Here is a 15,605-nt window from a genome sequence, read left to right on the forward strand (position 1 = left end):
TTTCTGGACAACATGAAACCAGTGTGAATTTCACAGTCAAATAAATAAATACACTACTGTTCAGAATTTTTGGGTTGGTAAGATTTTTAAATGTCTCTTCTGCTCACCAAGGATGCATTTATTTGATCAAAATATTGTCAAAACAGTAATATTGCAATTTAATATATATACACTCACCGGCCACTTTATTAGGTACACCTGTTCAACTGCTCGTTAATGCAAATATCTAATCAGCCAATCACATGACAGACATGCATTTAGGCATGTAGACATGGTCAAGACGATTTGGTGAAGTTCAAACTGAGCATCAGAATGGGGAAGAAAGGTGATTTAAATGACTTTGATTGTGGCATGGTTGTTGGTGCCAGACGGGCTGGTCTGAGTATTTGCTGATCTAGTGGGATTTTCACACACAACCATCTCTAGGGTTTACAGAGAATGGTCTGAAAAATAGAAAATATCCAGTGATTTTTGTGGGCAAAAAAGCCTTGTTGATTTCAGAGGTCAGAGGAGAATAACCAGACTAGTTCGAGCTGATACAGTAACTCAAATGACCACTCGTTACAACCGAGGTCTGCAGAAGAGCATCTCTGAACACACAACACATTGAACCTTGAAGCAGATGGGCTACAGCAGCAGAAGACACACCGGTGCCACTCCTGTCAGCTAAGAACAGGAAACTGAGGCTCCAATTCACAGGGGCTAACCAAAAATTGGATAATAGAAGATTGGAAAAACATTGCCTGGTCTGATGAGTCTCGTTTTCTGCTGCACCATTCAGATGGTAGGGTCAGAATTTGGCGTAAACAGCATGAAAGCATGGTGGTGGTTTAATGGTGTGGTGGATATTTTCTTGGCACATTCTGGGCCCCTTAGTACCAACTGAGCATCGTTTAAACGCCACAGCCTGAGTATTGTTGCTGACCATGTCCATCCCTATATGACCACAGTGTACCCATCTTTTGGTAGCTACTTCCAGCATGATAACATGCCATGCCAAAAAGCTCAAAATATCTCAAACTGGTTTCTGAACATGACAATGAGTTCACTATACTCAAATGGCCTCCAAAGTCACCAGATTTCAATCCAATAGAGCACCTTTGGGATGTGGTGGATGTGGCGAGTACTGATTTTGGACCTTGGTGTGTCTGATCGGACACGACTGTCATTTCATGAATAAACAAATAAGCCAAAGTGTCATCAGACAAAGTGAGGTCAGCAGGGCGCATACGGGGACAGCAAACTCGCATTTGTTCTCATTTGTGCAGAGCCTTTAGTGCGACAGCAAAACATTGATCAAATGCCAGCTTTAGTGAGCGCATTTGGCTTTTCATTTTCATAATTCTTCTCTAGACGACTGCGAGAAGTGCCACGGGTCGATAATTATACACCACACAAAAGCGAGCAGAAGGGGGTGATCAAGGCAACAGTCAAAGTACTGTTGCAGTACGGTACACTACAAATATCGCAGAACAAAAAGCAAAGAGCAAAGACAAATGGAAAATTAGGGTAATTCTGATACCATTATTTGACCAAATTCTCATGCAAAACAAGCATAGAAGGTGCCTAAAAAATGGGAACGGAAGTAAATTATTCCTCCCACCACAAGGGGGCAACATACCAGTGTACTGCAGAACAAATCCATTGCTGCTAAGTGAGGCGTCACTGCGGAAGGCCAGGAACAGTGTGTTGGAGCTGCTCTCAATGCGCTCAGGGACGTCGGTGCCATAAAAGCTGCCCAGCAGCGGGCAGAGAGAATCAGGCCCATCATAGACATGCAGGAAGTCGTAGCTCGGCTCTAGACTAAAGCTGACAGGGAAAGAAACATATATGATATGATTATACACTACCAGTACTGCTATTGTTAACTAAAACTACTGTTTTAGTTAATTGAAATAAAGATTAAATAAAACAAAATACATGTTTTAGGGATGAGGGACTTTAGTCTTCGAAAGCAGTCTTACTGATTGAAAGTGAGTGATATGATGTGGTCCGGCGTTACTGTTACTGTCCAGTCACATTCTCTGCCATGAGGATAGGGTTCTGGGTATTCAGGGGACAGGATCAGTCCACTGGGACCAGTCAGATTCCCTCCACATGGAGCTGCAGTACAAAGGAAAGGGAGAAAAACTCTGGAAAATTCTAAAATGTCTCAAAAAAAAAAATGAATGAATAAAATCTTAAAATGCCATAAAATATTTATTTTATTTAAAAAAACAAACAAAAAACTTAACCTTATTCCTTATCCAGTAAATCATGAACAACTGTAAAAGGGGGTCCTCGAATATTTTTGTTAACAATAGGGGGCCTTGAAGTCAAAAAGACTGAGAACCACTAATGTAGAATTCCATTGTAATTCTGATTGAATGAGATCAACACTTACTATTTTCACTATTAGCAAATACGTAATTTTTTTTCTAAAGAATATCATCATTAAACAATGAAGGTTTGTTGATCCAATGTCAGGTATTTTACCTGGAACAAGCAAATATCTCCAGGGTTCATATTTCACACTTATACTGAGTTTAATTGAAAAAGGCAACCTAATTATACTATTTTTAGTTGCGGCTGTTAACATAAAGTGGCTTAAATTCACAAAAGAAACCAAATACTGCGGCCCCTCATGTCCACAAAAATCCTCTTCAGAGGAGTAGTGTGATGAAATCTTTATAATGTAGCTGGTGCAAGAGAATAGATGGTAAACAGCTGGCCAAGTCCAGCAGAAATATTAATAATAATAATGATAGCTTTGCTGTACTAATGTACTCCAGATTCATCATCTCATAAATTAGCCCTCTCATGCAGTCAATAATGTGGTGAATATTTTTATGTTCTTATACTTACTGTGTATGATATTAAAATGTATTGTGTGTGTGTTACATTTAAATTAGGTGCAAACTAAATCAGTGAACTAGGCCTTGAACAAAGACAACTGAAAGGAATTTCAATATGACTTAAATTGCAACCTTGAGTCTATTTGAATCTAGTTTGCACATAAACAGTTTCTTAGTGTGTAACTGTTTTCATACTATCACTGAATGTGTACTGTACAACAAAATACTGATACCTAGCTCATTGTATCAAGTGTTTTCTCTAGTTTTAATGTTAAAACACAAACAGTATATTAGCATTAGCATTATTAGCCATTAGCCAAATCACAGCTGTGTCAATATTCATTACAGCTGCACTCTTGCTGTGTGATATTTCTTAATTTTAGTGTCTTCCTTTATGCTAATGGAACAGAGACCACCTTATTTTTCATGAAGTAAGTTTTCTTTGAATGTACGAGACTTCTGACTGATTAGCCGCTATCAGTAAATAACTAGAAGAGTAAAAACATGCAGTAAATGGTAAAACTGAGCAAAAGAACTGTTTATAAATATGATAATAAATTAAAATAATATGTTAAATACCAGTTTGCAAGATGAAGCAGCATAACAGACTGTTTTGTACAGCTAAAATTACTGGAAGCGGCTGACATTGGAAGCCTTACTCATTCAAGATTAAACCACTCACTCTTACGCTGAAAATATGTTGGATAATGACTACGTAAAGATGGAGGGATCACAGTGGAAGTGTTGGGTGAGGATGGAAGTGTTTACATTTCTTAATCCGGCATGCTCATACCAGAACAGGTGGGCGGATCAGGCTGCCAGAAGAAACGGTTGTTGATCTCGGTACAGGTGATCTTGGTCGCCCCCTGTAGGAGGTATCCGGGATCGCATTGGAACAGCACATGATCCCCTGGCTCTCTGCTGTCTCCTATGCGAGTGCCATTCGTTGGAATGCCAGGATCATTACAGGAAGTGGCAGTTGAAACTGCAGAAAAATAATAACATCCAGTCACAAAAATTAATGTAATCAATGGATCACCTTGACTTAATATCCTAGAGTGATTCTCAACCTTTTTGTCTCCAAGGCCCCCCATTTTCAAGGACAATATATGAAGGCCCCCAAAGATATTCATAGAAGTTCTACTGGAACGACAAAGCTACCCATTTTCAAAACTTATTTACAGAAACTAGGACTGAAAAAAAAAAAAAAAACCCTCAAAATAATTATAATTCATATAATTACTTTTAATAATTTAAGAAGTTTCAATAACTGAACGTTCTTTAGAGTTTTATTTTTATACTAATTAATTTACATGACCTTTCTAGTCATTTGTAATTAGTTTTTTAAATTATTATTTTGTTTAAATCACAAAAAGCAATTTCTACCCATTAAAATATTTTAAGGCTTAAATGAATATCCATTATAAAAATGGCCATGAGATTTTAACATTTTATTAATTTCTGTAACATTTCCAGGTCTAAAAATCACAATTTTAAGTTGTTGAGGGAATGAATGAAATAAGAATATAATGTCAGTTTACATTTGGAATTTTATGCTTTAGCTTATTTTAATGCTTGTTCTGTCTCATTTTAATTTATCTTGCGGCCTCTTTGGAAGTTTGATTGGTTGAGAACCACTGTCCTAGACTGAAAAATTAGAAAGTCTGGTGTCATATGCATAACCATCTAAGTCATCTACTGGGTTGTGGTACTGACCTACCAGCCATTATGAACATCAACAATAACGGCTGCAAACCTACATGTTACCTACACAGTTAGGGGCACTGAATCTGTAGCACTTCCGAGCACCCAAATGACAGCTCTAGTCTGCATTCTTACACACACTCATTTATTTATCTAGGCACCTGCAACTTTGTGGTACTCTCTTAAAGATGCCATAACCCAGATGGATTCTGAAAGTAAAATGGGATGCTTTGGAAGTGAAATAACATGGCATTGATGCATAATGGCATACATTTTTACTCTTTTTGTGAAACCTTTAATGTTGTTTTTCGGGTCTCTAAAGTATCATGCAAGAAATCATGATTCTCTGGTTGGAGTGACGGCTGATGGAGGTGGACGGGGATGGTTACCCTGGTTACAGGCTGAGAGCAGACAGAAGCACATAAACCTTGGCTTAACGGGTTTCATTTATATTGTCAGTGGAGAGGTTGCGTCTGCTGGGCCGTGCTACAGGGTGGGTGCTGTCGGAGGCTTTAGGAGAAGCTCTAAGATGGTGCTTCTCAGCTGTCATTCTGGAGCTCAAGCACAGTCTCCCACTAGCAAGGTTTTTATCAAAACTTTTAAGAGTTTCAAGATGCAAATGCAATTTCCCCAAAAATTAAAAAGAACATATACGCCCGCTTCAAGGTATTGTATGTTTTTTCTTTTCTTTTTTTCTTTTTTTGACTGTACTAAAGCATAAAAATACCATAATATGTTTGCAGAGATTTAGTAAACATGCTAAGTTCAAATACTTGTTTCTTCGAAAAACAATGCTACAGCAAGTTCATTAATTTTCATGAATGTCTGTTTTTGTTTTGGTCTGTGTGATTCTGCCCACTGCCAATTTATCAAATAGTATTTCTATACCCTGGGTTGGCATATGGTGGAAAACACAGAGTATTGCAGTCATGGAAGCCAGCAGACGAACTGGTTCAGAGATCGCAGTCGCGTGCCCGCAATCTGGCAACCCGTGTGATTGTCGAGTCTGAGGGGGGGTTTGGGGTGGGGGACAATTCTCCAATATTTTGAATTTGAACTGCAGTACCCATTTCAAATGCTAGCTGTCAATATTACATACTGCACCATTAATGTGTATAATTATTTTTTTTCCATTCAGTAAGATATATGCATAAACTACAACAGAAGTACATTTACCACATAAATCCTACAGTAGATATGAACCAAAAAGTGTGTTACTGAATAATGCTCAGATGATTATCTTCCAAAACTGCTAGACCAATCGCCCCAAAACATTTAATTGAAAGATCCACAGTCTCTTGGAACACATGGAAAGAAAACGTCATTTTATTTACATTTTGTTTTTGCAATATTCTGGTTTTCGCATAAAATTTGCAACCTGGATAAAGATAAGTATACCTTATCGCCCACTTTACTGCGACCTTATTCTGGAAGATTTCAGTTCATATTCTACATTGACATTAAAAAAGTAATAATAAAAAATAAAATAATAATAATAAAGGTGTCCAAGCCTTGAACCAATTTAAATAGCTCCATGATGAATCACAACAATTTGATTCAATGCACAAGAGCAAAATGAAAAAAGTATGTACTTCATATCTGAGGGAATTAACTATTTAATCCTTTAAAGCATCTACAAGGATTGTGAATTCTGTAATCAAACAATCTACGCTGATCGCTGGTGAAAGTGTGGAGCTGTGAAGCGGAATGAGAGTGAATGGAGTAAAACACATACCCGAGAACTGCAGAGCGAAACCCTGCTTGCTGGTAAAGAAGTCAGTTGTAAACTGCAGACTGACAGAGTTAAAGGTGCTGTGGAGGTCTGGAGGAAGTGTAGAGCCACTCAGCTCTCTCAGGAGCACACCTCCGTCCTGAGGCCCATCCCAGATCCGCAAAACATCGTGCACCTCTTCTGTGTGAAAGACCAGGAAATGCAACCTGTGGAGTTACACAAACAAACATAACATTAGACAGTTTAGATTAAAGAAGCTAATAGTTGGATGGAAGAGAGAAAAAGAGAGAAAGCAATCATATCTACAGTATTTGGCACCAAGGGGAAAGAGAAGTAATTGGAATCACGGTGTTAATTTGTACATTTTCACAGGTTTTTACAAGTTATATAATAATAATTTGTTCTACGAGAGATATGGTTAATTTGGAGTTGCCAGACCAGGAAATTAGCACTTGGATAGTACTTAATATTAGAAGTATATGAAAGTGAGAGACGAGAAGATAAAGAGAAAAATAAGACTCAAAAATAAGTGAAAATTAGTCGACTGACGCCTGCAAAATTTCATTTACGGGTAATACATATAAACAAGAATATTAATGAATGAGAGAAAATATCTTTTCAGCTTTAAGGTGGAACATGCAGCAATTTAAATCATTAACCTTTAAGAAACAGAAATTAAATAGGGACTTTCAAAAGTGATGACATGCCACTTTCAATCTGAGGGAAATGTACTTGTTTTCTGCAACCTAAATGCCAGAACCAGATTAACTTTACTAATGCACGAGGTACTGAATACATAAATAACAAAGTGTTCTCTACAGATAATTATAACAGATTGTCTCTACAGAAATGGCTCTGTATATTGTTGCTGCAGGTACTGCAATAAGGGGACATTAGGAAAACAGTTTTTTGCTTCACCTCTTAAGAAAAGTCTACTGCATTATGATGTACACTAAAGAAAAATTTACCAAGACTGCCAATTCTTTCGAATTATAGAAATGTACAACCAGAAACAAAAATCCAAATGACAAAATAAAACAAGGGCCAAAAAGCACAAAATCAAAAAGCACAATATACTAAATGAAAGGAAAATGAAATGAAATGAAATAGATTCAAGCTGGTTATTTTAAAACCCAACATGCTTCAGAAGTAGGTCACTTTTATCACACAGATCTTTAAAAATGGAAATACATTTGTCCCAAATAATTTCTTAGACATTTATGTGCAGAGCAATCTTTGGAACATTCTAGTAACTATAAGTAACTTTGCAACTACATGTCAACTACCAATCATTAGAATATTAGTAAACTGTCTGCTTAATATCTGCTAACTCTTGATTTTGATGGTCCACCAACAGAAATTCTACTGATTATTAGGAACTTACAAGCACGTCAACTTACTCTACTAACCCTAACCTAACAGTCACCGTACCATTTACAAAATGCTTTAAAGAAAAAAGATAAAAGTAAAAAATAAACAAATAAATAAAAAAAAATAGAACAATACAGACATTTAAAACAAAACTTGAAATAAATAAGTTCATATAAACCAATCTCAGTGTGACTGGAACGATTTGTAAGAGTTAAATCATCAACAGTTAGCAATTTGAAAGGAAATTATGTAAATGATGTCAGGAGCCTGCTTTTAAGAAACCGAAGTAAAAGCCCTTAACCAAAGAGGCAGCGGAGAACTTTGTCACACATACACAAACACAAAAGCTCATTAACACAGACCATGCTTCATTAACGCAGAATCAAAAAAAAAAAAAAAAAAAAAAATTGTATTTTCTGCAAAATAAACAGGAAGAGACAATGGGTCGAGTACAGCAATTCCATGAATTACCACAGTTCAGTGCTAAGTGAGCAAGAAAAAGAGATCATGTGTAAAAGCTGACCATATCTGTCATGGTTCACAGGCCTTTTACACATGGATGACTTCAGGGGCGGTATGAAAAGTATTGATGTCTCAAAAGCCAAGTTAGATACTTATTTCTAGAAAACAAACATGTACCCCATGACTCCAGTTATGTCCATCAAAAGGGGTTGTATTGAAAATGCAATCCTCCCATTTACAAACGACTGCTGTTGGATTGAAAATAACTAATTGTTATAGGCCATACATGTGTAGTATTTCCACTGAATTGTTGCCATGACAGCGCATACATACCAGCAGCAAAAACGCTTCGGCTTACTGTAATTCACGTAAGTGAATTAGCAGAGCTTCCCTTGGTTTCCACCTCTCTATGTGTGTGTGTTTCTCCACCCATAAAGATGTGAGTGGGAAGTATTTCTAAATCCCAGTTTCAATTTTAAATTGTGTGGGTTTTAGGATTTAAAAAATCCATCGATTCAGTATGAAAGACACACATAAACACACAATATACAGCAACAGTGTGAACTACAGGTATTTCACTCTGCACACAGTCTGGGTGTGAAATGAAAGCGACCAACAGTTATTTATAGCTGCGTATACACTAAAGAAAGTCCCTGCATCGTAAAGTCCCAATCACACTGACACCGACAAAGCAGCGGGAACTCATTCATTTTCAATGAGTCAGTGATTTCCACTGACAAGAATGACAGGATTCAGCGGCAACACAATGTAGCAAAGTTTGTCTGAGTAAAGTTTATGCAAATTAGGATATGTACACACACACATATATATATATATATATATTGTATTCATTGTTAAACTAGTGACCAACATAGTGACCAGCTATAACATCACAGTCAGTGTGAAGGGGGCTTAAGAGAGAGAGAGACCGGAAGAGGCAACGAGCCAAGCAGACAGATAAAGAAAGAGAAACATTATTCAATCCAGAAGTTCTAAAGGAGATTAATCAGCCTACAGCCAGAGTGCTATTACAAATCTGATAAAGAACCAAATTATTCCATCCCCCTCCACTCATTTGGCAACCCAAAGTTTTACCACACACACATTGTTGCTTTCTGTGAGGAAACGAGCACTTCAGAAAACCCCTCAAACTCCAACATCCATCGCATCACTGCCGACAGGACAGATCTGTGTCATGCTAATGATAAAACGCTAATCTATGCAAGTGGCGGCTGGTTTCTCAAGGGGAAGCAGGCACACAATGATGCACCCATTCCGTTAGTGCCAGCCAGCTTCCTCTTTAACTGCAAGATGCTAAAGCAGGTGTTACGTGCAGTTGATGGAATCAGCTTGTGTTGTATTTTGGATGCTGGTCTACTGGTGTCGCCAACAAGCTTCACCAGGAACTTCTATGTCAATGAGCTAATCTAGTATCAAACCAACAATAACCAACATAAACCAGCTGAAGTGTCACATCTTTTAAAATACATTTGTATATTCTCATTCTCACATTTTTATATTCTCAAAAAAAGTTTTGAAAAAGTTGAAACTCATCCAAAACCCCTCTAAAACTCCAGCAGATAAATAAATAAATAAATAAATAAAATACAAAAAAACAATATAAAATAAAATCCAGTAATTGAACAAATATTAGATTAAAAAGTTATTGCCTTGGCAACTATGGAAATAAATTTGAAGTAATAAAATAAAAATATAAAGGCACAATAACACTTACTAAAACTAACTAAATAAATAAAACTGAAAATATAAAAATTAAAACTCATTCAAAATAATAATAAACTATATCAGTACTCTTTCTTGCTCTAAAAAGATCAATTTAGTTAAATTTTCATGCTGGTGAAAATGGTTCGTTTCTGATGGTCATTAGGTTGAATACTTAACAACAGAAGATCAGTGCACAGTTAAACTTTGCTCACAGAATTATTTCATCTTCACATACTCTTTATTTATGTTTAATCCTTAATCAGACCAGAACAGATTCTGTGCTGATTCAGGCTGCTTTATTATGGCTAAAGCAGACTGAGCCAGTATGGGATAGTTCAACCCCCACCCAAAAAAAAAAAAACAAAAAAAAAAAAACACCATTTACTTACTCGTGTGTCTCAATTCTCAATTCAAAAGGGAATATTTTGAAGAAATGTTTCAACTGTCTGTCAACACATTGAATACTTTCATTGTATGGACATTTTTGAGAAATTTTCCAAAAACTTGTTTTTGTGTTCCACAGAAAAAAGAAAGTCAAACAGGTTTGGAATGACATTAGGGTGCGGAAATGGGATAAACTATCCTTTTAAGTTAAGAAAAAAAAAAAAAAACCCCATAAGAAACCCTCAGTACTCTTCCAAATTTTAACTACAGTTTTTCTTTAACATAAGGGGTTTCCTTGAACTCAGCACTGGCCGTGATGCTTAGCTAATTACCCTCAGTTTCAGGTCTTCGAGGAAGGAGAGAGGCAGGGATATTGAGTGGAGAACGAGGGTCTTGCCTGAACAAACATCATACTGGTACAGCTAATCCATACGCCACTATCGTTAACTAATCCTTGTGTTCATTTTTTATTTATTGAAATGCATTTTACTCTTTCGTCTATCCTTTCCTGTTTCTCTCTCTACTGCTCTACAACTCTTTCATGTAATCCTCGCTGATGGGATGGCGGTCGGTAGGGTTGTGGGGAGCGTTGGCAGGAGAGTGGGTGGTTACAGTCTGTCAGATTTGCATGTTAAATACAAAGGGGAAGGTGGAGGGAGATGAAAGACTAAACCCCACAAGATTTGATTTGTTCCCCTCAAACCACGCAAAATGTAGAGGTCAACTGCATCTCATGTGATGGAAAAATACTTTTGATCTCAACAGAGGTCATCCACAACCTGATTTCCTCTCTTTACTCTTTTTCAAAATCAACTACTTACTCAAAAACAAGCACAAGACTAAGCCAAGACTCCTGTCCTTCCAAATTAAACAACTAAAACCACAATTTTCAAGTTGGGCAAAAGAGGTAAGCAAAGTGTTGCATGAATCTTTAAGAAACAAAGTGGTTCAATTAGATGTCAAAGGAAGTGCCAAAGAGAGGGAGAAGGAGAGGAAGAAAGGCGAATGGAGAGGAGAGTTGTGTCATATGAATACCAAACAGCGCTGCTACCCCGGGAGTCTCGCCCGTGTTCCTGCTGCAATGACTTGGCAGACAGGGAGCGACGTGCGGTTTGTGAATGCATGTCTGTGGATGCATTTATTTGTTTATTCGTTAAACCAGGCAAGTCACTTGAGAACAAAATCTACATGGACGATATAGAAAGGACGGTGTTCATTATTCTGAAGGGAATGAAAAAAGGGAATAAATAATAAAATAATGAAAAGCACATTTGAAAACATACAAGACATTAAAAAAAAACAAGATATTAACATAAATAAGATGGCAATCTGTGAAAGCATGAAATGAATATCTAATGATTGTTAAGAACGTGAGAAGCATTTGCAGGTGTTTGTGAAAATGTCCATGATAAGAGTACTTGAGAAATTTATAGTTTCTTGAAACTCATTCGAGTCACTTTTTGAATATTAAGCAACCAGTGAAGGGTCTAGTGTATCTAGAGAAGAATCAAGTAATGTAGCATTTTTGTAAATAAATTTGGGAACAGTAGGGTTTAGAGATGGAGATGTCCTGTCTAAGGTGGACAGATTTGCATTTTCTAAGAAAACACCAGTGCTTACTAGATGGCAAGGATCAGAGCCGCTTTTGCGTAAAGGCTGTTATGTGTGAAGCAAGACAAATAGAAGCACATCACAATTCAGTATTAAAGTAAATGCAAAATATCTGAACTGAATCACAATTATATATGCAAATAATTCAAGAAAGAAGACCAATCACAATCCAAGATGAGGCTAGAATATTCTAGCCTCATCTTGGATTGTGATTGGTCTGTGATTGGTCTTGTGATTGGTTTATATATATATATATATATATATATATATATATATATATATATATATATATAGTCAACCCAAAATTTATTCAGACACCTTGAACATTTCATTCATTAATACAGTTTATTCACTATAGTTAAAAAAAAAAAAAAATGGTAATAAAATATGATATATGAGATATATATCAAAATTTGTTTGTCATGGATCTCTGATTGGTAGAATCTTTTTGCAGAATCATGGATAATTTAGTTTTACCACCAGGAATTACACTGTTAAACACAATTATTTTGAAAACAAGTTAAATAATGTGCGATGATGGCTTCAATGAAAGCATATAGCATTGATTAACTCACAGTAGGTCTGTTTAGTCTGTTTTAACATTGAAGAATTGATTTGTAGATTTGTATATAAATGAATTTCCTTACAGATTAATTTAATTTTTACTTTCGGAACCCGACTGTTGCACTCTATTACAATGATGCAATCACTTGCGGTAAGATCATTGTAAGTCAACAGGAGATTCTGAAGAAGAAAACAAAATAATGTCAGAATATCAATACAGTGCTGCCTTGCAATCACTGCAATGATGGTCCTCATCTCTCATGGCAGGAGAGTATAGAACATCAAACCACTCAAGGGCACCTTTATACACATATCTGTGCAGGACATCTCCATTATCCCTTATGGGTATGACTGCAATTTGGATGGAAGCTATTTGATTGAAGGAGAGGACGAGTTTTGAATGTGGTTAAAAAAAAAAAAAAAAAAAAAAAGCCAGATTCAGTCCCAGACCATGACCTGTTTGTCTAAGAACCAGGCTATTTTAATGAACTGGAATAGAGAAAGTGAATCATTTATTGCATCATTCATGTTGCTCAAAGCAGTTTTTCCAGAGCAGTGAAAGTCTAAGAGAAGATGGTTTCAAAAGGTCTCAAGGTCAAGGCCACAAGATCAAGACTCAAACTCAGTTAGCGTCTTTAATTCCAGAAAGACGTCCTTGGAAAACAAACTTTATCAGAGAGGCCATGCTTGTTGGCTAGCTTCACCAGTTAAATTCTGCTGATGAATAGTATGGCTATGTTAGACCTGCTAGATCAGCACCAAACCAACAATAACCAGCACAAAACAGCCTAGAAATTCATGTTAGTCTAGCATTTGTCTAGTAATAAATAAATAAATAAATAAATACAGACTGTAATTCATTACATAACATTAAAATGTAAGTAAATAAATAAATAAAAAACTTCATTTAGAGTAGAGTGGGTGGAACTAGCTGATGCATTAATGATTAGTTATCTTTATCTGCAGTGTAGGCAGATTGTATAAGTGTAAGAAGCAGTTCTCAGTCTGATTCAGCAGATATGAGGTCCTGGCCACCTTAAAAACAAGTGCACAGCACTTTCTAACCACAATGCACGGTCTCCTCCCTTCACCGCTGTCAGCCATCCCCACTGCAAAGTGCTCCCAGGAGAACACCGGCAGGAGAGCCATCCGGGTGTTTATCATCAGATTATCCTCGGTGCGCGTGAGCACATTTCCTCCATTTAGCAAAGTATTGGATTTTGGGGTACATTAACCTTTTAGAAAAATTGTGAGTTTCAAACTTTGACAGTTTGTATATTGAGAGTAATGACCAAGCAGACATTGCAAGTGAGACGGCACAATTTCACAGCTCATTAAAAATTAGCCTCATTAATTGATTGATCAACTCTAGACTCTTCAGGGGTCCTTCTCTCCCCTGTGCCTGTCCAACCTGCTAAAAAAAACAAAAAAAAAACGATCAGATCATTTATGCACAGGCATTCTAGCCACTTGCCCATGCTCGCACATCCGGGGGGCAAATACGATGAGGAGAAATATATATATTATTATTATTATTATTATTATTATTTCACTCTAATGCTAAAACTCTGCACGACAATCACTTTATAGATTAATAAAATATATAATATTGGTATAATATTGTTGCTGTCGGGCAGAAGCTTGTATCTCCATATTTTGTCATAATTCATTACTATTGGTCACCCTTTACGTCTGTCTGTGGGTTTTGCAAATATTTAACCAATAAAAAGTATTGAAAAGAGCATTGGATCCTCAAACTGTCAGTAAAACCTCATAACTTCACCCTGCCTCTATCATGAATCAAGTGCCACACACAGTTTGGACCAGTGTTGCCAATTGGGCTACTTTTACACTGGGGTTTATTTTGCCTATGTCACAATATGAGGTAAATCCAGCCCTGTCTATACTCCAAAAACAATTTTCACGCTTGTCCAGGCTGGTTTATGCTGGTCTGGTGCTGGTCTAGCTAATGGAACAACATAATGATGATGTTCATTAGCATCTTGGCTGGTCAAGCTGGTCGATGTTGCTGATTAAGCTACTAAAGAAGCACACAGTCATGCCAGTGGTGCTGGAGGCAGGACTATTATTCCCAGCATACACCACATGAATAAATAATGCAAAAAAACTGCTGTTCTGTATTATTTGCACTGGTTTTGTTGTTGCGTTTGAAGTTATGCGTCATGTGGTGTGACTGCAACCCTGTCCTTAAATATGATGTTAAGCATCCCGCAAGCCAAGACATATTGACAATTTTTGTACCCTGAGCTCCCAAGACTATTGTTAGCCGGGTAACCATTACATGCATTAAAAGCAGAATACCCTACTGACAAACCAACAACTTTCCCACTCTGATATTCATTCTGTATCTAACATTATTGTTAATGTGTGAGACATATTCATTCTAAAAGTGAGACCTGCGAGTTTCAGTGAGAAGTGTTTGCAAAAATAGAGAAAAAAAAAAAAAAAAAAAAACTGAAACAAGGCTTAAATACATTTGCATTCCTTTATGTCCAAACTAACTATAATAATTAGTTAAAATGGCCACAAATTCATTTTAGTTTGATCCATGATACATCATAACTTGAAACCTTTATGCCCTGCCTTTATTAAGAATGAAAATGCTACACAACATGTAATTATATATAATATTATAGTTGTCAATCTAGGTGACTTCACTTCTGGTTCAATGGTAAAAATAGATTGCAGGAGAACAAATGGAGAGGAGTACGACGACAATGAATAGAACAAGCCAAAAAAAGGGAAAAAAAAAAAAAAAAAAAGGAGAGAAGAAATGTGTGTAAACTTTGACAAGATGGGATGGGAACAAGAAGAGAACAGGGCTAATTTATGACTTGAAGGATTTAGAGGAAGAGAAAAAGAGGTTGATAAAATAGCAGAATAGGGAAGAGGGACCCCAGCTTCCGTTAATTCCTCAGATTTCTTTCGTGACTGCAGATGAGCCTTGAGTGTGACAGTACGATCCTTTGAGCTGCGACACGAATGTTCCAAACCGGCTCTGGAACAGCAGGCTTAACCGATGTCTAATCCCACGTGGATGAGAACATTTGGGGCTAGGCAGTATATCTTTCTGTGTGTATGTGTGTGTGAGTGAGTGCGTGTGTGAAGTGGCTGCTGAAAGTAATTATCACCTTTGCCAAACAAAGGCATCTCAGACGTGGAGATGTGTCTGTGATGAAAGAATGATGAAATATCGC

General features: G+C 36.8%; 1 protein-coding gene across 2 annotated transcripts in view; it reads right to left on the minus strand.

Moving 5' to 3' along the window:
• Positions 1 to 15,605, minus strand: part of csmd2 (CUB and Sushi multiple domains 2) — a 291,911-nt gene that overhangs the window by 79,511 nt on the left and 196,795 nt on the right. For both annotated transcript variants that reach the window (XM_051873150.1, XM_051873151.1), the window contains exons 26-29: positions 6,274 to 6,476; positions 3,628 to 3,819; positions 1,965 to 2,103; positions 1,622 to 1,809 (exon numbers count right to left, since the gene is read on the minus strand). In XM_051873150.1, coding sequence (XP_051729110.1) covers positions 1,622 to 1,809; positions 1,965 to 2,103; positions 3,628 to 3,819; positions 6,274 to 6,476 — 722 coding nt within the window. The remainder of the gene's footprint in view (positions 1 to 1,621; positions 1,810 to 1,964; positions 2,104 to 3,627; positions 3,820 to 6,273; positions 6,477 to 15,605) is intronic.

The sequence above is a fragment of the Ctenopharyngodon idella genome, chromosome 19, assembly GCF_019924925.1.
Source record: "Ctenopharyngodon idella isolate HZGC_01 chromosome 19, HZGC01, whole genome shotgun sequence".
In the NCBI taxonomy this organism is placed as follows: domain Eukaryota; kingdom Metazoa; phylum Chordata; class Actinopteri; order Cypriniformes; family Xenocyprididae; genus Ctenopharyngodon; species Ctenopharyngodon idella.